At 29.3% G+C, this 20,332-nt stretch overlaps 2 protein-coding genes across 3 annotated transcripts; both read right to left on the bottom strand.

The window, feature by feature from the left end:
- Positions 1 to 3,120: 3,120 nt before the first annotated feature.
- On the bottom strand, positions 3,121 to 10,238 carry LOC126838509 (eukaryotic translation initiation factor 3 subunit A). Its single transcript, XM_050573000.1, has 15 exons — positions 10,061 to 10,238; positions 9,767 to 9,963; positions 9,553 to 9,701; positions 9,303 to 9,453; positions 9,035 to 9,235; positions 8,680 to 8,888; positions 8,408 to 8,579; positions 7,796 to 8,107; positions 7,493 to 7,678; positions 6,034 to 6,171; positions 5,713 to 5,922; positions 5,221 to 5,562; positions 4,935 to 5,149; positions 4,088 to 4,550; positions 3,121 to 4,012 (listed from the first exon to the last, which is right to left on the bottom strand). The coding sequence occupies exons 1-15, from the start codon at positions 10,107 to 10,109 to the stop codon at positions 3,953 to 3,955; spliced, it is 3,054 nt and encodes a 1,017-aa protein (XP_050428957.1). The 5' UTR covers positions 10,110 to 10,238; the 3' UTR covers positions 3,121 to 3,952.
- Positions 10,239 to 11,858: 1,620 nt separating this feature from the next.
- LOC126838191 (septin-2A-like) lies at positions 11,859 to 18,677 on the bottom strand. Of its 2 annotated transcripts, none has more exons than XM_050572383.1 (10): positions 18,223 to 18,367; positions 17,949 to 18,068; positions 15,063 to 15,230; positions 14,818 to 14,907; positions 14,590 to 14,755; positions 13,927 to 14,077; positions 13,537 to 13,702; positions 13,220 to 13,376; positions 13,065 to 13,146; positions 11,859 to 12,151 (listed from the first exon to the last, which is right to left on the bottom strand). In XM_050572383.1, the coding sequence occupies exons 2-10, from the start codon at positions 17,953 to 17,955 to the stop codon at positions 12,008 to 12,010; spliced, it is 1,131 nt and encodes a 376-aa protein (XP_050428340.1). In that variant the 5' UTR covers positions 17,956 to 18,068; positions 18,223 to 18,367; the 3' UTR covers positions 11,859 to 12,007. The 2 variants fall into 2 exon arrangements, with proteins under 2 accessions (XP_050428340.1, XP_050428339.1); XM_050572382.1 differs by lacking the exon at positions 18,223 to 18,367 and adding an exon at positions 18,399 to 18,677 and having other exon boundaries at positions 11,860 to 12,151.
- Positions 18,678 to 20,332: the final 1,655 nt, after the last annotated feature.

Below are 20,332 nucleotides of genomic sequence, written 5' to 3'. Positions count from 1 at the left end.
CATATTTTGTAAATTAAATACACCGATTTATAGAATGGTCTATTAGTCTATTATAAACTTAGGGTAGACTAATAATCAAATTTCGGTTTTATTACAATTCGCTGTTTTCCAACTATCACCACATAATATAATAATAAATAAATAGGTTCAAGAAGTAAAATATTGCAATGATGATTGGATTTTCTCATTTATTGGTGTAACATCATAACACCGGCTACAAATTCAATGATATATTTGACTTTTTAGTACAGGTCACTTAAGTTTCAAGGTGCGATACAAATTTGTTTAATGTCGATGTCTAATTTGCGTTTTTACTAAATAGTCAATGCGTCATAATTTAATTGTATAACAGATATAAACGCGCTTTTTTTATTTATCATCGTTTTGTAATTTCCTAATATGAATTCAGACCAATCCCAAATAAAAAAATTTTCAATACCTATTATAAGAAGATATTTGCAAGATAATACCGTTGACTTCCATATACTCAATGATACTTATACACTGAACTTGGAGCTTAGGTATGTGAGTTTTTGGTTATTACACAAATTCCAGTAGTTTTTGAGTAGATAAAGTTTGTAGTGTAAGTTTTGTGCACTTTTAATTTATGCAACTTCGTTATTTAACAAAAAAACTAAAAATTAAAAATAAATCATAGTTTAGACGATTTTATAAAAAATCTAACAACTGTGTTATATCAATGATAATAATAAATAAAATATTAAATATTAGGAACGGTTATCTTGTAACTATGTATTTTATTTATTTAGTAAGGTATATTTATTATATAATATTAAGTTCAATATACAAATATAGTATAATCATTTTAGTTACAAAGTTCACTTTGTGTGCAATGTAGCTGCTACATTTAAATATTTGAATGTAATTTTTTTATTACCTACTTACTACGAGTAAAATAAAATAATATCTAATACGCAATATTTAAAAAAAAATTGTCTAGCAAAGCCAGTGCAAGGCAATATTGAGGATCTCAATATTATGTTTTGTAAAACGTTAGGTATATTATAATATAATCGTTATCACGTACTAGTGTCTAGTATGTTTAATATGTACCTTATTATTATAAATTAATTTTAGTTTTTATTGTATCTTAGCTTACATTATTATGTTATCAGTTATGTGTATATAAGTATGTCATTGGATTAAAATGTATTGTTTATATTTTAACAGTTACTTTATTTTAATTATTTTTTTGATACTGAAAGTACATTTTTTTATAATTGTTATTTTAATGTATACATAAAGTCAAACACTACAATATATTACCATTATTTATAACTTATTAATATCATTAAAACTGAAATAGTTAGAATGGATTTGTTTAGTGTTTAGCATTTATATAGGTATTGTGTCTCTTGTGTCAGAGAAAAAAAAAAAAAAACTAAAAATTTATTTCGCTGGGAATATCATATCTAATTTATAACTATTAACTTTAGATACCTAACCGCCTCAGACCAGAACTTACAGTGTTTTTATAAACAGATATATGCTTAACATTGCTTTAAAAATATTTTAATTTACTTTTTGCTATAAATGTTTTACAACACTTAGTATACTTAAATAAAAATGTGTATTATTAAGTATTAAGCTTAGATTCTTATAATAAAATGTTATATGTTACACGGCGACGTTATATATGTTTAAATTCAATAGCCACTAGTGACTTGTAAGTTATCAACAACTATATATAGCTACAAGAAAATGAATAGCAATCTAATTGTTAAAATATTTAATGAAAACACAATTATTTATACCGTTTTTTTTCTAAATAATAGGTAGGGATACCTATAGTATCTTTGTATTAATCAGTTTCTTATTTGTTGTAAATAAATAATACCCACATTAAAAATATGTGTTATGACATTTGTTGTTTTTTTATCAATTTAAGTTTAAAGATTATGATTTTTTTACTACTGTTTATACTATCTAGGTCCTAGGTACAAGCTTTACGCGACATTTAACTTCATGGGGGTTTAACCTCCCCTGTAAATACAACTAGGCAAAGACACATTTTGGATTTGGTCATGAAAAATCTATACAAATATATGAAATCTATATTAACTATCAGTACCCCTTCGAAGTCCGGTGTATCATTTGTATAAAAACGTAGTCTTTTTTTTTTATGACAAAAAAAACCATTAGGTCCATAGTTTGGTGGGGGTCTGAAGTACTCCAATAAAATAGGGCGATGATCTAGTAACAAAATGATTGAATTTACCATTACACGCTTTCGTAGAAAATAAGAGTAGGTATGTGTATCCTTTGTTTGATAAAAAAAAACTAGATCAATTATGCAAAATTTTGGGGCGAGGTTTGTAGTCGGCAGTCAAGTACGGAGTATACATTTACTGGTTTATCGTATGACATTACATTATACTTAGTAGAGTGATTTCACAATTAGAGTTACACAATTATTGGGTTTGACACGTTAAACGTATGTTCTCACCTTATGGTGAAGTTGGTACTGACTACCATCGCACCTCTGACCACTGTGTAGCCGTCTAATGGTATATATACTAAGCAAACCGTGAACTTTGAATACATGCGAGCTGTGACCACAAGGATTCTGTTATTAGCATTTGAAAGCGATTGTTAGCTAGGTAGCGCCACGAGTACAAGTAGCATCATTTACATATAACACCAGAGTACTAGCAAGCATAGAAATATTTTAAATATTATAGAAAACACACACTTAAAACACATTGATGTTCGAATGGCTGTTTAGATAATATTGTGATGTAGGCTATAGAGAATTTTTCAAACTGTTAAAATTCCAATCTCGTGTAAATATTATAAGGTAATTTCACTTAAAGGAAATTCTTAATATGTAATTTTAGATTATAATATATGTACAATAATATTGAAGCTACTCTACAAAACAAAATAATAATTATTAGGAAAATATTATCTGATGTTTGTGTGCATCACCTTGGGTATAAAAAGACCAATATCGATTTCTTATCAAAATACCACAAAATATTTAAATTAAACCACCATTGAGTGAATAATACTAATAAAGATTGTGTTTAAACAATAGCACTAATACTGTCGTTAATACTAACATTGTTTTGTCATTTCAGATAAAGAACTAATACAAAATTTGTTTTAAGCTTAAAAACCATTTATTTTTCGTTTTTCTACTGAATTGTATTACAACGAAACATATAATATACATTATTGTTTATTTTTTCATGATTGGTAAGTTTGATACCAAATATTGTTTAAGTAATATGAATATCACATAAAAAACAAAGAACTTCAATATCCAATAAACTACATGTGTAATCTTAATATTGTAAAGCGAGAAATAAAATTAATATAAATTATTAATATATAATGGCTCAGCTGTTTTGATAGTGTATTGCGTTGTAGAGAAACAGAGTAATAATTCAAGAAATATTTAGAATTTCTCACCAATAGAACATAAAGAATCTAGAAAAACATCTTCAAAATAAGAGTTTGTAGTTCCTACTGGACGAAAACATGTATAATACAATTTTTTTTATAAGAGTTTTAAGACATGATCAAATATTTTACCTTAAAAACTAACACACTACTAACAATCAAAACAGTGAACATGATAAAGATGAACACCATCACATTTAACATAAATAATAATACAATAAATCATGTATGTGTGATAACACAATCAAATCTCTGTTAATTAACCTTTTTTTCACAGTCAAAAACAGAGTATTTCAATGTTATCAATAAGTTTACATTATGTTTTAATGTTTACTTCAAATAACAATGATATACTTTTTAAAATTTATAAGTGTCAAACGGAATGTATTCATCTATATATTCATAATTATTGTTTTTATTTTTTAAATGTAAATATAAAATGATACTAACTACATTTGAATAATATGAAAAAATAAATAATAATATATCAGATTGAAACAATGAATTATTCCTGCAGCTATCAAACTTATTTTGCTTTCCGTTTGTCCTCTGAATCCTGAGCACGACTGGTACGCCACGAATTACCCTGTAAATGATCAAAAAGACTATTAGAATCAAAGCAATACCAATCCTGCCTGGAAATGTAAGACAAATAACAAACCTGATCAGTAGTAGATGAGGGTATTTCACGTTTTCTAGCTGGATCTCTCTCGAAAGCTGACCTACCTCCTTCCCTAGCTCCGTCTTTAAATGTTTTATCAAATGCGCCACCAGTGGAGCTACCACCACCGCCTCGGCTCCAGCTACTACGTTCACTGTCTCTTGCCCCAAAGGCACCACCACCTCCTCCTCCTCCTCCTTTCCGTTCATCATTGGCTCTGCTAAATACAGGACGACGCTCAGGCGGTGGCCCATCATCTCTGGTACGACTAAAACCTTCTCCTCTCCTTTCTTTATCTCTCGCTCCAAAGAACTTCGTATCTTCTTTGGGCTTATCGGCACCTCTCCACGAAGAGGTTGCAGTAGACGAAAGACTTTTATTCTTCTCTTCCAGTTTTCGTTGTACTTCTTCTTCCTTTTTGCGTTGTATTTCAGCTTGTCTCTCCAGTTGTTCTTGACGAGCTCTAAAAATAAATATTCATTATTTTTTGTAACCTATTTTTATTTTTTTTGATCATTAACATCCTTTGTCCCACTAAAAAACACTATGGTTAGGATAAATTGTCATATGGTTAACTGTGGCATACTACACATACTACCATGCCGCCTCTTTGTTAACAAATCTCAGTCCATTTCTCAAAACTAGAGATGCAACTTCAGCACGACAATAGGACAATTTATGGTAAAGCTAATCAGACAATCAGTGATTAAATAAACTATTCAATTAATGTATCATCTAAGTAGTTTCACTGAAAATTATCCACATCGCAGTTGAGTCGCTAATCAGTCGTAAAACGGACTGTAGTATACAACCGACATTGTTTCAAAATTAAATAAATTATCCTTACAATTTAGCCAAACGTTCTTCTTCTTCTTTTTTCTTAGACTCCTCTTCTTTTCTTTTGCGTTCTTCTTCTTCCTTGCGCAATCGTTCTTCTTCTTCTTTTCGTCTTTTTTCTTCTTCACGTTGTTTAATTAATGCTGCTTTTCTTTCCTCCTTCCTCTTCTTCAGTCGGTCTTTACGTATCACAACCAATTCTTCTTCAAATACTTCTATTTTAGTCTAAAAAAAATTATTATAAAAACAATACAGATAATTTTCAAAAAATGTAATTACAACAATTAAATTTGTACTTGGAATTCTGCTGTACGGCGAGCTTTTAGTTCGCCTAAGAATATGTCCATGTCAGGTTTCATTCTAGCCAATCTTTCACGGTTTTGCTCAGCTAGTTTACGTTCTTGAATAGCCAACTGAATACGTTCAGCTTCTTGATGCTCCCAAAACTTTTTATCATGAACTTGCTTCTCTTTCCAAGCCTGTTCCAACAGAGAAATTTCTTCAATTCTCTTGGCCCTTTCAAAATAATCCATTTGTTTCCTGCGGTTTTTCAGTTTTTGAACTAATTCTGCACGTTCTTTAGCTAATTCTTCGGCTTCTTTAACAGCAATTTCATCAGCATCCATATTTTTAAGGGCCTATTAGACAAATGACCATCATAAGTAACAAAAAGTAAAAAAAAAAACATAATATTCTACGTATAACGAGAAGCGAAATTAGTATTATATCATTAAATTTGTCAATTTTAAAGTTTTTGACATTGATAAATATGTTATTTTTTTACATACATCTTCATTCAACTTCTTTAACACTTTTTGGCCATGAGCAGTTTGCGAAATCTGCTGCATCTTTTCTTTGAAATTACGATCCTTAATTGCTTGCATTTCAGCTTCTTGACGTCTTTTTTCTCTCTCTTCACGCTCAGCTTCCAATCGCCTCATTTCAGCCAAAGCTGCTGCACGTGCAATTTCTTCGGCACGTCGAGCTTCTTCTTCTTCCTATACAATCAGGTAATTAAAACATAACAATTACAAATACAATTTTTTTAATATAAAAAAAGTATTATTTTTTCAGTATTTTCTGAGTATTATAAATTATACACTCCTCACCCTAACTGTGTTTAAGCGCTCCAAGTATTCTTTACGATCTTCAATTATCTTGTGGCGAGCTAAGATTCTTTGATGTTCTTTATCTTTGGTTTCATGATGATATCTAATAAGGGCTTGATGTACTTTTTGATGCTCTTCCTAAACATAATATATAATTTATAAAACTATTCATTAACCAAAAATAAAAATTAATATTTGCATTTAATAATTTTCTTAAAATTAATAAACAATAACTATACTTGAAGTGTAATTTTAATATCTATATCAATTACCTTATGTTTTAATAAGTGTCATTTATAAAAGACAAATTTGTATTATGAATTTTAATTTGTTATTTTAAAATTTGATTGATCATATTACATTATTTTTAGCTTTGATGCCTAGAGGATAAATGTTTTTTTGATGATGTATTTAATTTTTTTTTTGTCTCAGAATACTAAATAATAGATCATATGAGATATCATTTATCCGCAACAGTTAGAACTTCATCATGTAAAGTAAATGTTTTTCAAATGTTAATTTTTTTCATTTTAATGTTTAATCAGAATTTTAATAACTAGAATCACAAATATCATACCGATATCCGCAAAGATAAATTCATCATTAGGGTCTTAGACAATAGTAATATTGTTGCAATCGTAAAACCCAATTTTCAGAAATAATCAAATTCAAATCACAGAATATTATCATCTATCCGCAACAGAATATTATATTCATCATAAAATTATCTTAGTAGAAATCTTAAATAAATATTTTCTTATATTAATTATATTAACAAATACCTAAAAAACAACTATCGTCTCAGAAATATAATTGATGAAATCATAAAGGACATCATTTATCCGCAACAGTTATAGCATCATCATAAATCATGTTTTTCAAGTAATTTTCTTATTTTATAATCAGAATTTTGTTAATAGAATCACAAATATCATACCGATATCCGCAAAAATAAGTTCATCACAACCCAATAACTTTTTAATACTTTTTCTTTAAAAGTTAATGAAGAACATAAAATAATCATTATACTCTGTTTTGTTTCATTGGTCATGAATAAAAAAAAACATTTACAAAAGTTATGTTCTTCAAGTCTTTAGACACTATGATATATTTAAAAAAAATTAAAAATTAAACTATTGTCTCAGAATACTAAATAATAGATCATATGGAAATCATTTATCCGCAACAGTTATTGTTAGCTTCATCATTTGTAAATAATAAAAAATAATACTTAAATACACCTACTTAGTTAGGTTTTATAATATGTTTAGGCTATCAGAATAAAATACTTAAAATCATTGATATCATACCGATATCCGCAAAGATTAAAATTCATCATATCCATAATACCTTATCTTTTAATAAATACATGATAGTTTTTAATAGTTATGAAAATGTTCTAAATGTACAGTTTTCATAAAAATTAAAAACAATAAAACCTCTTGAGCGTTATGCTTACCTTATTAGCTTCAGGGTTTATAATATTAGCAGATTTCGACAATACTTTGAAAACATTTATAAGGTATGTGCGTATTTGTTCACTGGGCATAGATTGTAGAGTTGGTCCTTCAGGTTTGTCTTCACGTTGTGATTCAGATAGATCCATTCCAAATTGAATACATCCTTTGCCGTGGTCAATACGAATCTGAAAATAAATTAATAGTTAATAATAAATTAATAACTAACTTAATAATAACAAAACATAGTCTATTAACCGCATAATTAAAATTACTTAAGTATTTAGCACGGAATAATCTTATACCTGCATATCATTATGGCGGACTAAGTCAACTAAAATACGTTCCATATGGAACGGCTTGCAATAAGATGCTAATTCCAAAAGTCGTTTATACTCTATTGTTTCATAAATTTGAGAAAGTTGTCTAATAAGACGAGCTAAAGTAACTTCGCGCACAGGAGCGACATATCCTTCTAAATCACTGCCACTACCAATTAATGGTTCTGTAACAGCTTCGACTCGTTTACATAGCTCCAAAGGTTGAAATTCAACTTCAAGCCAAATATACAAATTTCTTAAGTCTTCAGAAGCTAAAGCAACAACATTATGGCGAACCTGCAAACAAAAATTAATATTATTCACAAAAATAAAAAATAACATATACTTTATAACAATTTCTTCAAATGTATAATATAAAATCAGAAAGAATACAAAAATTACTTTTATAGTAAAAAATAATAATAAACTTAATGACAAAAATTTAGTATTTTTTAGAGATTTTTAAGAAAGTTACTTCCTTAGTAAATGGAGTTAAACGGAAATTAAAAAAATAACACCAAAAATATAGTAATTTTATTTTGAAGATGAAAAGGATTAGTCTACTAGTTTTGAAATAAAATATAAATGATATCTTACAACTTCTTTCAAAAGAGAAATTCTTGTGGGTGGAGCAGGTAGACTTAATAAAACTGCTAGTTTTTGAGCTTTTTCATAAGGACTCTTATCAGTTTCAATAAAACGATCAAATTCTGGGTGAGCAGATGGCAAGGGCACAGCCAATGTTGCTAACAAGACTCTAGATGCCATCCTAAAAATTAATAAAGTTTAGTTAAATAAGTTATTTCAACCAAAAATGATTATATACAAAATAAAAATTGAGCATAAATATAGTGACATGGAACACTAACCTTTGAAGTTCTTCTTGCGTTATATTTTTTTTCATTTCTTTACTTAGTTGGAAGAGTTTTAATAAAGCAGCAGCGTGAAATAGATTATAGCCTGCTTTCCAAAACACCATGGCTAATTTTTGATAGTAATTGGCCATTGTTTTAGGTACAGGTGATTTTTTAGCTAAGGTCATTAAATTATGTATATCTTCAGTTGCTTTGTACGCTTCCTGTAATTTAATATTAAAAATGGTTTTATTAATCGTACTTGTAACATGTTTCTATAGACTAAAGGAAGTTTTGCATCAATATACCCACAATTACTAATACAAAACTGCCAATATAAAAGTACAGTAATTGATTACAAAATAATTACCTGCCACAGTTCCATTTGAATAGCATAATCTAATTGACATAATCTAGTTTCTAGATTGTATTGTTGCGTTTCTGGATTAGAAAGACTGACATTGACAGTTTGTGCTGGAAGCTTGGCAATATCTTCAAGGTGTTTGCGTAATTTATCACAAAGCTTCCTGAATTCAGTTTTACGGTTGTACTTTAAACAAAACTGGTATGCCTATAAAAACATAGAAACAAACTTATAAGCAATTCAGAATAATTTGTATATTATGAGGCTTATGTACCATTTTAGCAATGTCATGATAAAGAGTCTCGACATGTGCATTAGTCCTTAATAGTTCTAAACATTGGCAATACGATTCCCATAAGAACTTTACCCATGGTGTCAATATTGTTCTATCGCTACGATCCTGTGCATCTTCTCCACTTACAGCACTATTACAATTTAAAAATACACAATTAAGATTTTAAAATCAAATAAAAACAAGATATCATATTATTTATATATATATATATTATGAGACATGAGATTACCTTAACAATATACTCTCTGGAGTAGCCAAATTGTCTAAATCGTCAATATCTACCACAGCTTGTTGTGATTGCTCTCTGGCTGCTTCAGTACGTTCCTCGGCACTCCTTAGATAGCCGCGAATAACATTTTCAAGTGATCCAACATTTACCTAGTGCATTATACATTGCAAATATCATAAACACAACTCTATTAAATAAATTAGTGTATACTTACAGACTGAAACATATTTCTGTATTGAAACAACCCCTCCTTGGCGATATGCGACTTCTTTAGGTCGACACATAAGTCCAAATACTTGAACATAATAGGTTCCAGAACGCTTTCGCTCCAGTTGTAGGCCCATTTTTTGTTCCTGAATACCTCGTACAAGGTATCAAGTGCCCGGCCGGGACGGCCGACCTCCAGGAATTCTGCGTACAACAAAATTTGGCAATTTAAATTTAACCCAAACGAACGGCTGCCGGGCAGTTGCGGTTATTAACAGTTCAGAATATAGAAAGTACTCACCATTGGCGCGTTTTAACGCATTCTCGGGTCGTTGGCTGTACCTAGACATGATTGCACATCAACAAGCACACCGGACCTGAAAAGTAATTTCGCCCAAAGACTTGGCGATGAGACGAGAAAAAAACGTGGCGTGAATCGCGTGATCGAAGACCGCTTATAGTGCCTACATAACAAGTAGGCAGTAGCGGACGAAATCAGTGGTTACCAAGCTGGTGTTATACAAATCCCGTGATTGCGACCACAGTGCCGCCAACTGTTATAAAATAATAGAAACGCTTTTTCGCGGGAACGACTACAGACCTTACAACCAAATACTATAGATTATAGTATTTGTTACAACCACGGTTATAGATAAATTATCTATAACCGTGCTTACAACGTATAAATTGATTACAATAATTATTGTGTAGATAAAACTGATGTGATAAGCTGAAATGGACAAACAGCGCTATCTTTTCTTTAAACATTTTTAATTTTTAATATAAGAGTTGGTATTTTATTTTTATTACGCGTGAGCAAATTAATTACGAGGCAACACTATTGAATGAATTTTTATATAATATGGCAATTAATTTTAGCTTCGATACGGAGCTGAGACTATGTCTTTATGTAACTAGAAAGTTGTATCAGAAATCATACCTAAAGAGTACTTAAATTGACTTAACATTTTAAAAGTGCACCCCTTCCCCTTCAAAATCGTGAAAAACATCCAAAAACTTGACATATCATTGAACTTGAAATCACGGCGCTCTATAAATTAAAAAAAAAATCTAATTAGTTCCAGATTTATATGGAATATTCTTGAGCATAATAATACTAACAAACGTTGTCAAACCAATAATATAATATCATAAACCCTTTCTCCTAGGAGTGGAAACGTTTTCTTTACTTCACATTTTACGTGAAATTTTACTTTTTAGGATTTTGACGTTAGATTAAATCTAGATTTAAAATAGGGCTATTTCTTATATCTTAAGTTCGATTTCTCTCAAAAGAAGAAGGCATTCAAATTTTGTCTATTTTTGAAATAATGATCTTATAAAAAAATATTTCAATAATACAAATCATGTAACTAAATTAATATGCATTCTACAGATATGGGAATCATATACTTGTGATGACAACATCAAAGAGTGACTTTTTTTAAATTCCCGACAGTGGACATTTAAATGGTACACAACTCATCCGCAACAAAGATGATTAAAGTTAAGACGTATTAAAACACAATTACGTTGGTGTATATCTTATACACCAAGGTATTTAAAAATAAAACGTCAGACATATAAAATTATTTAATATAATAGTTAAAATACACAAGTATTGAGAAAATGTAAATTAATACATGGGTGTGAAAGGGCGGTAAAGCATTCCACGGGTTTGTTAAAAAAAATAATACGTTTGAAAGACTTATTTTAGATTTTGCGTTTCTCTACTTCGTTTTCGAGTAATTACTGTTTGAAGGCACTTACACATATTTCAAAAAGAGTTTTTTTTATATACGGCATAGTTGAGTAAAACAGAAATAAAAAAGGGAAATTCGTCACACTTCGATTTGTTTGCAGTTTGAATTCTTTATTGTAGTTTTATGTACATAATAACTCTAAAATAGAGCATACATTTTTCTACATATATAATATTTTATCGACTGTAAATATAAACAAAAGTAGTCATAAAATGCATTTACACTATTACAATTCAACATAAATATTTCACTTTACATATAAGATTATAAGTACATAATTGTTTTCATAGTTTATAAAAAAAAACGAAGAGTAAACTATAAATCTATATATAGTAATGAAAAAACGCAATTTGTCTCTAAGAATATTGCTTATACCTACATAACTATTAAATTATGTTTATGATTTTAATATAAAATATTGAGTTACCCAAAAGTCATACGATATGAGTAATATTTAGTGGAAAACATAATTAATATTAGTCATGTCACACATTTATTACGTTTTCCATTTGTTTATTTTCTTTTTCTAACGATTTTTGTGCTGCCAAATACAAGTTGTGGTTACTCTTTTCGTTGTTCGTTTTCAGTTTCTCTTGCATCTGAATGAGTACATCTTGCATTCGGCGTATCTAGGAAAAATAAAAATAGTATGATTGATTTGTAAAAAATAATTATAAGGATGCAATTATTTAATATTATTGAACATATTGAGTCTATTTTTCTGTTTAAGGGGACATCACGCCACCAATTCCTATAGGTGTGAAGTATAGGCAATTTTTCGAAAATTTTAATTTAGAGCTTGAACTACATAGTGTATACTTATTACTACAGTAATAACAGTACTTTATTGTCATTTATTAATGTCAGATTATCGCAGTAATTTTTATAGGATAAATTACAATTTTTTTCTCATCTAAACTACTTCTTTACGAGGGACAAACTTATTCAATATTCACAGTAAAATACCACATTTTCACAATACATAGAAGACAATTTTATCAGTGTCGTAGCGTTTTATTTTTTTTTAATAATAATACCATTGAGTATAATTAATGGTAATACTCACTAACTTTTAATAAATAAATGAAAAAAAAACATAATTTTTGTGATTGAATAACTTGGATTGTGTTTTAAGTTATCAAAAAAACCTTTTTTGTTCTTTGTGATTTGGGTACTGTAAACCTTTTGTAATTATTTTTCTACGAGTACAAGATAAAAACCCTTGTCCCGCACAACGAGTTTCCGGTCATAATACGGATGATGTGGCGTCTTCTTAATGTAAACAATACTAATGTTAGAGTTATTTACTTAAAGTGTTTCCCAATTCTTTCACGTACCGGAATGGTACTTTATCGGAACAAAAAGTTAAAAAGTTCACCCCTTCTTACGGTGCGCTAAATTTTTTTTAAAAAATTGTCGAATTTGTTTTAAATTTGTATGGAATATTTTTTGTATAAAGTACTATAGTTAACTATAATCTTCTTCAAAAAACCAATTGTTATTTATAATATTACATTTAGAAACTAGATAGGTACTACTTACTTCTTCCTCTTTTTGAATCAATAAGATGTCGGTTTCGTCGAGCGCAGCTGGTAGTTTTGGAACGGAATCTCTTTTAAGTTTCCTAAGCAAGGACCACAGTGAATAGCATTTTACATTCAATAATTGAATTGCTATCAGTAATTAATTATAAATACCCTCTGTCCTTAAACGCCTGTTGCGATATTTTTGATATCAACTGTGTTCGGAAATTTTCGTAATGAACGTCTTCAGTGACTTCTTTCAAGTCATGCATATGTGTAGATATCAGCATATTTCGAAGTTTTCCGAAATCGCTGTGAGATGGGTTATCCACTGAAAAACATTATTTATGTATTATATTGTACATATGTTTAGAACGAAATACCGAATCGGTAGTCGTTATATGTTTAGGTTTGACTAACAGTACTATAGTATTGACTATATATCATAATATTTATACAATGAACTATACATATTTCCTATTATTTTTTACCTTCGACTAAGCCCCAGTCATATTGCCTGCCTCGCATTTTTTTTCCATTCACTTCCAAAATAGTATTGCTCCCAACTACGGCAAAAGGTAAACACGCTTTGAGTTCTTTATCCTGTTGTTTAAAATCTTCGTCTTCGTCACTTTCGCAGTCTGGTAACTGATATACCTAAGAATTTAAACATTTGTACCGGAATTGTATACATTATAAATTATTGAAAAACTATAAAAAGACGTAGTAAATACAAAACTCTTTGAATTAAAGTCAGTTAAACTAATTATTGCATATAAAAAAATATTACAAACGACCGCCGTGAAAAAAGTATTATTAAATAAAATATGCATTATACTTAATTAAATAAATCATTATTAAAGAAAGTAATGTTTACTAACTTTTATTCCGTGTTCCTTAATCGAATCGTTCATTCTTTGCTTTACCCGAGTCTTCTCTTTTTCTGTCAACATGTCTGCTTTTCCTATGACGGGTATAACGTTGACTTTTTCGTGAATACTTAGCATGAATTCTACGTCTAGAGGCCGAAGACTGTTAAAAAAAAAAAAATTACCACACCAAAAAATTAATACATTTTTGTGGAGTTTTTAGTATTTTAACGATACATCTTCCGATTGTACAGAGCTGAACTAGTCAAAAATTAAGAATGTTATGAGCTTACAAAAACCTTGAGCCTATAACAAGCCTATAGACATTTCGTGATCTGTTAATTTAAATTTTAAAAAAACTCCTTGTATGAAAAATAATTAAAATAAAGGAATCGAGAATTTACCCCTAGATTATAATATACAATTAATTGATAATAAAAAAAAAACAAAAAAGAGACGATTTGTCATAGTCTTTTTTATTTTATCCCTTGCAAGTGATTCATTTATCAGTCTCAATAGCAACCGAAAACAATATGGTGACTAACGACTATTAACTATGAAGTTTTCCGCAAAGTGTTCATCAAACATCCAGCTTCTAACACAGCACATGGATGTATCAGTAAAACCCAAAAAGTGAAAACAATACACATACAATTCATAACGCAGCATACATACCTGTGACAATGGGCAGGTATGAAATATAGACAACAGTGTACGCGGTTATCGACAATATTTTTTCTGACGACTCCACTTTCTTCTGAGAAATATGCCCGAAACTGTTCATCGATGTATTCGCAGCACGTCCGAATGCATTCTTCGCCATTTAGAGAAGAGCCGAATCCTGTATTGTGAACAATTTAAAATCAGTATAAGTATATTCATTTTCATCGAAAAATAGTTTACCCGGAGTGTCGACGACGGTCAATCTTAATTTAACGCCTTGTTCTTCGATACATAAAGTTTTTTTTTCAATTTTTGCAGTCTGAGGAGGCTCTGTAGACAATTAAAAAATTTTTTTAAATCTATTAAGAGTAATAATAATTATTGTATTCCGACATGAACGACTGAAATCGTTTCAATAATTATCATAGTTAACACTTTTAAACAATAAAAAAAAAACGAGTTTTCGCTATTCAACGAATACTTACCATAATCCGCCGTTTTTCTATCCTTGTAAAGATCGCTGAGAAATAACGTGTTTATCATAGTAGATTTTCCAAGACCTGATTCGCCTACTACCATTAAGGTAAATTCAAATCCTTTTTTTACCGTTTTCCTGTGCACGATGTCCGGCAAACTACCAAAACCAATATATTCTATAAAACGCGAAAATAAAAAAGCATTGTTAATATATTTTATACTATATTCTTGCTTATGGGTTTCATATAGTGCTGGGAAAGTTGACTTGAATACTGTTTATATGATTGTAAGTACAAAATTACATTAAAAATAAAACCAATAAACTTTAAATTAAGAATTCGTTTTATTTCTAGTTATTTCTTCCATCAAACATATTAAGGGTCGAACATATCCGGTTAATAATCTAAGTTTCAATCAGAGCTTTGAACCCGAATGATTTATTTTACTTAGAATTAATCGGGTTTTACAAATTATGGTTAGGGTTTATGGTTCTTTTTAGGTTTTAGTAAACCGAAATAATAAATTAGGGTATGTATGGGTTAGGGGGTTGTTTTCGAAATCGAGTGCCATATAAATATGTTTACTGGTATAATTATCAAATAAATTAAAAAAAATAATAAATTCTACTCAATTTTGGTTCTGGCATATTTTACTTTTGAATGTATCTACATAGTAATTTCTACATACGGAGTTATAAAAATATATTTCAGTTTCGGTTTTAAATATTTGTAAATTAAGGTTCTGGTTAGTACCGGGTTAGGCATGTACATTTTGATCAAAAAATGTATTGAATTAAAATAAAAATTTTAACTATTAGTTAGGAAAAAATAAAATAAACATGTCGTGATTATGATTATTTAAGTTTTTTATCTCTTTATGCATTAGTTGATACCTATTGGTTATTAACTTTATAGACAGCGTGCATATGTATACTTGCGGATTTTTATTAACACTGTTTAGCTATGCGTCTGTCAAATATTAACTTTATCAATTTCTATTATGCGCCAAAAACCGTTCCACCATCACTACAAAATTAACTGATAATGGGATTTTAGGACAGTTTTAAACATGTTTAAATCAGGTTTTAAACATAAAACTAGTGATTAAACACACACACACACACATTTATATATATATATATATATATATATATATATATGTGTGTATATGTATATATGTTAGATATGTATTCCATTTATCTCCATGTGGAGAGTTGACTCATTGCGATTCGCACACAATTCATTTCATAATTTACCGTATAATAAACTCTAAATTGTCCAAAAAAAATCGCAAATGACATTATTTAACACTTGAGTCATAACTCATAATAAATTATGAATAAAGTATAAACAAAGATAACAAAACAGCATGAAAAATAATTGTAAAACAAATTCTATTTTTGCTTCTCTTTTACTATCATCAAATTACACATATAAACTACTAAGTTGATTCACATCAGATGAATTTAGATTTTTAGTCTATACCTAGTATTATTATTATTATTGTGACATGGTGTATATTCGTATAATATTATATATATATTAATATACGTTTATACTACATCTAAAAGAACCGAAAAAAATCGATTACAACTAGTGGTTTCAGTTCCAGTTTTTTAGGTACGGGTTCCAGTCTCTGGACTACATATATTAAAGTATTAACTGCGTAATTAAATTCTTATTCAAATTTTCTGTAAATAAAAAAATAAAAACTAGATTTTTTAGGTAACAATAATAATCAAACAAGGAATTTTTGATAATTGATAAGAGGATCACGTTATATTTACACATAGTTATCTGTTAAAGTGTTATTACGTAGAAATATGAGCTGCCCACATAAAATCAACTTAAACTGATATGTTACACAATTGTTTAGTACATATGCAATCAATATTAATAACCAAAATAATGACCCCTGGGCCTACACCGAAGTTTACCTATGACCTAGATTCTAGATCGTAGTCACCTTAAGGGTGATTGCATGCGGTCTGATGTTAAGGAGTTTTGTATGGACAATATTTAAGAAAAAAATGGTTTAATAAATTTCGACCATGTCAATTAATTTAACGGTTAAATTGAATACGCTTCTAGGTATAATTTTTTCTATGAGTAAAAGCCATTTAGGTTTATTTTAGACCAAAAAGCCAGAAAAAATGTCGACTACATAGGATGGTCCAATTTTAATTCTGTAAAGAGATTCTAGTTCTTTAGCGACTTTGCTATGTTAAATAGGAAGCCGATTTTCATTTAAAATTTTCAATTTCTAGTTATTAAATAACCTAAATTTGTCATTTTTTCTATATCGAACCCCAATTTATTTACATAAAAAAATTTCAAACCTGTTCCCTTCATAATCTAGTCTAGTAAAGAACTCGTATATCTTTACAAGATTGAAATCGGACCATCATTGATAAAATTTTGTCTGTCTTTTTGGTCTAAAACGTCAAAAAAACCGACTGCAATCCCCTTAAGCTTAAATTTTTAATTTATTTATTAACACGGGAAAGTGGGATATATTTTGATATTAATTTTTTTTCAACTTTTATAACATATACAGGCCATATTTTCTATAAAAAGGTAATATGTTATTACTTCGAATAGTTCCTAAAAATACTCCAATGATTTAAAAAAAAAATGTTGATTCTTTATAAATCATCCAAGGTACCAATTGTGGTACAGTTGTATAATGGTTTTTGTTTATTAATAATTTAAACAGACAACATGCCCCTTAAATCATTACATTTTTTACGTTTATATTTTTTTAAATGTAGCTAACAATTAAATATTATGTTGTTCTTTTTTAACATCGAATAATATAATATATTTTATAACTCAGAACTTTAGTACGAAAAATAATAAATATACATAGTCAAATTAAATATAAGTACTACCAACCTGACATTTTTCCGCTGTTAATTCAAGAGAGTCCAGTTCATATAATCCACATCATGTGATATTTTGCTATTAGGCCGGACGACTTTAAGGGAAGTGCATGAAAGCGCTTTGAAGTTTTATCTATAACAAAGCAAAGATAACAATTGAACATACACTATTTAAATTGTACATTTCAATACATATCGGTATCATCGAAACAAATTATTATATCTCGCTACGGATACGTGATGCTTGCTTTTACTGCCTACTGATACTTGATTGTAGTTTAATTTACCCGATTGCTGTGTGCTTACTACATTATGTAGTACGTCCGAGGGGCGTTAAAAACGGCGTACGGCGTTATTTCCTGTTGTGAGCTGTGACTAGTATTTCTAGAATTTCTAGTATTAATTACTTACGTAAAAGTTAAATTATATGATAATAGCCTGACTTCGGGTAATGTGTACTTACTATTTAAACGGAAATAACAAGTGTATCTCGAACGGTCGTGGAGGAGTATATAAAGGCGCAGTGTTCGGTGTTCCTAAACTATTTTCCAACGTCGACGGTAAAAGTTTTTCATTCGTCTACCGGTCTACAGATCGATTCGTACAATCCACATTACAAACCGCACTCGAGTTGCAAAAGAAAATATATTTTTTGTTTAGTTTTTTAGTGATTTATATTTTATTTCAAACCACTCTTATGCGCGTATACCGAACACACGAACGGCGCAAACGACCGCTGTGTTGTCACTGAAACTAACGCCAATCGATAATCCGGCGAGACGGTGCCGACCAGCAGGCCCGCGCCAAAAAATCCTAGGAGGGGTGGAGTTCAACTATAATGCTACACTATACTACTACTACTACTACTAATACTAATACTATGACGACGGCACGTGAATGAAATAGGCTATAGGGTGGCTGTCCTTTGTTATTGTTATAGTTTTAGTGCGCGTATGGATGATTTTTATTGCCGATTGGGGCGGGGGTACTACGCGTGATCGTCAGCACATATTATTTATTATTATTAAAGTACATATAATGGCATACTGCAGTCCGTATTGTACTTATACTCATTACAAATGACGTCACCGAGAGAGAAAAACATTAGCCTTAATATTTTATACACTATACTATTAGAAGGTGCTTGTGGTTTCAAACATCACACGCAGTTAAGACACACTCACTATTCGTTACATTTCCATTGGCTATATTATATTATTCGATTTATAAGTAAATACAATTGTAAAAGATAATATTTACCTTCTAAAATGCGCGATTTAGACTACGACGGAAATCTATTATATTGTGTATCAATATTAAGTAAACACCGCTTCTAGTATGTTGTTTAAGTCATTTAAGTAGAACAATACCGGAATGTAAACAATGTTGACAGAACAGTCAATAACGATATTTATACTAAGATTAAATGGTAATTACATCATTGACTAAATAATATTATCATAAAAATAACAATACCAGTATATTATTGTCAACTATATTGACACAGAAATAATAGAAAATAAATAATTTATCGTTTACAGTCAATACGAAATAATTAGTTTTGATATTAAAACCATTTAAGCTGTATGCATAAATAGTACATATTATTACACATTTAACACGAGAAATAAGGTTCTAGATAATTATGTACAAGTCATTTTTTGATTTTGAAAACCATTATTGTATATTATGTATCTTACTCTATTTTGAGAAGAGTTGGTGTGTTGACTATTGGTGTATATCAATTCATATACTGAAGTCTGAAGATAATCATTTCACCCAAAAATAATATCTGATTACCCATAAATACATTTTATATTTGGTAGGTATTAGTAATATTTCAGCATCAGCAACACAAAATTGTTTCCGTATTAATAGTCACTATTTAATTTGTTTACTATAAAGTAAATAGGTTTGTTAAGTTTAAAAAGTTCTCTCAAGTCTCATGTAAGTTCTTGACCTCGGAGAGTCAGTACGATTAAAAATTGCCTATGTAAAGTTTTAAAAAAAATAAAATGTTTAATATTACCGTTTCGTGTTTATTTATTTTATTGAGTGTTAACTTTTATAATTTAATTTTTATCTATTTCATGTTTTCTTCACACTCTTGATTCTATGACTACACAAAACCAAATAACCGTTATAAAACGTTTATCGTTCTAACGTTACCTACCTGCAACGAATCAGTTATGTGTAATGTGAGTAATACACCGATAGTGGCATAACATTGGTATTTTATTAATATTTAAACTGTGGAGGGAACATGCGTCAATAATTTATGATTGCAGATAGTTAGCTAGCATTTATTGCATATTTATCAACTGCTGTTTATCATAAAAGATTTTCGATATTTTATAATTAAATGTAGATACTAATTACTAATACGTTAATGGTATT

This window comes from Adelges cooleyi, unplaced genomic scaffold, assembly GCF_023614345.1.
Source record: "Adelges cooleyi isolate 19-005CV unplaced genomic scaffold, UGA_ACOO_1.1 ACOO_flye_CR_arks_rails_tigmint_CR_PRNA_30, whole genome shotgun sequence".
Lineage (NCBI taxonomy): Eukaryota > Metazoa > Arthropoda > Insecta > Hemiptera > Adelgidae > Adelges > Adelges cooleyi.
This window is presented reverse-complemented; position numbering and strand designations above follow the sequence as displayed.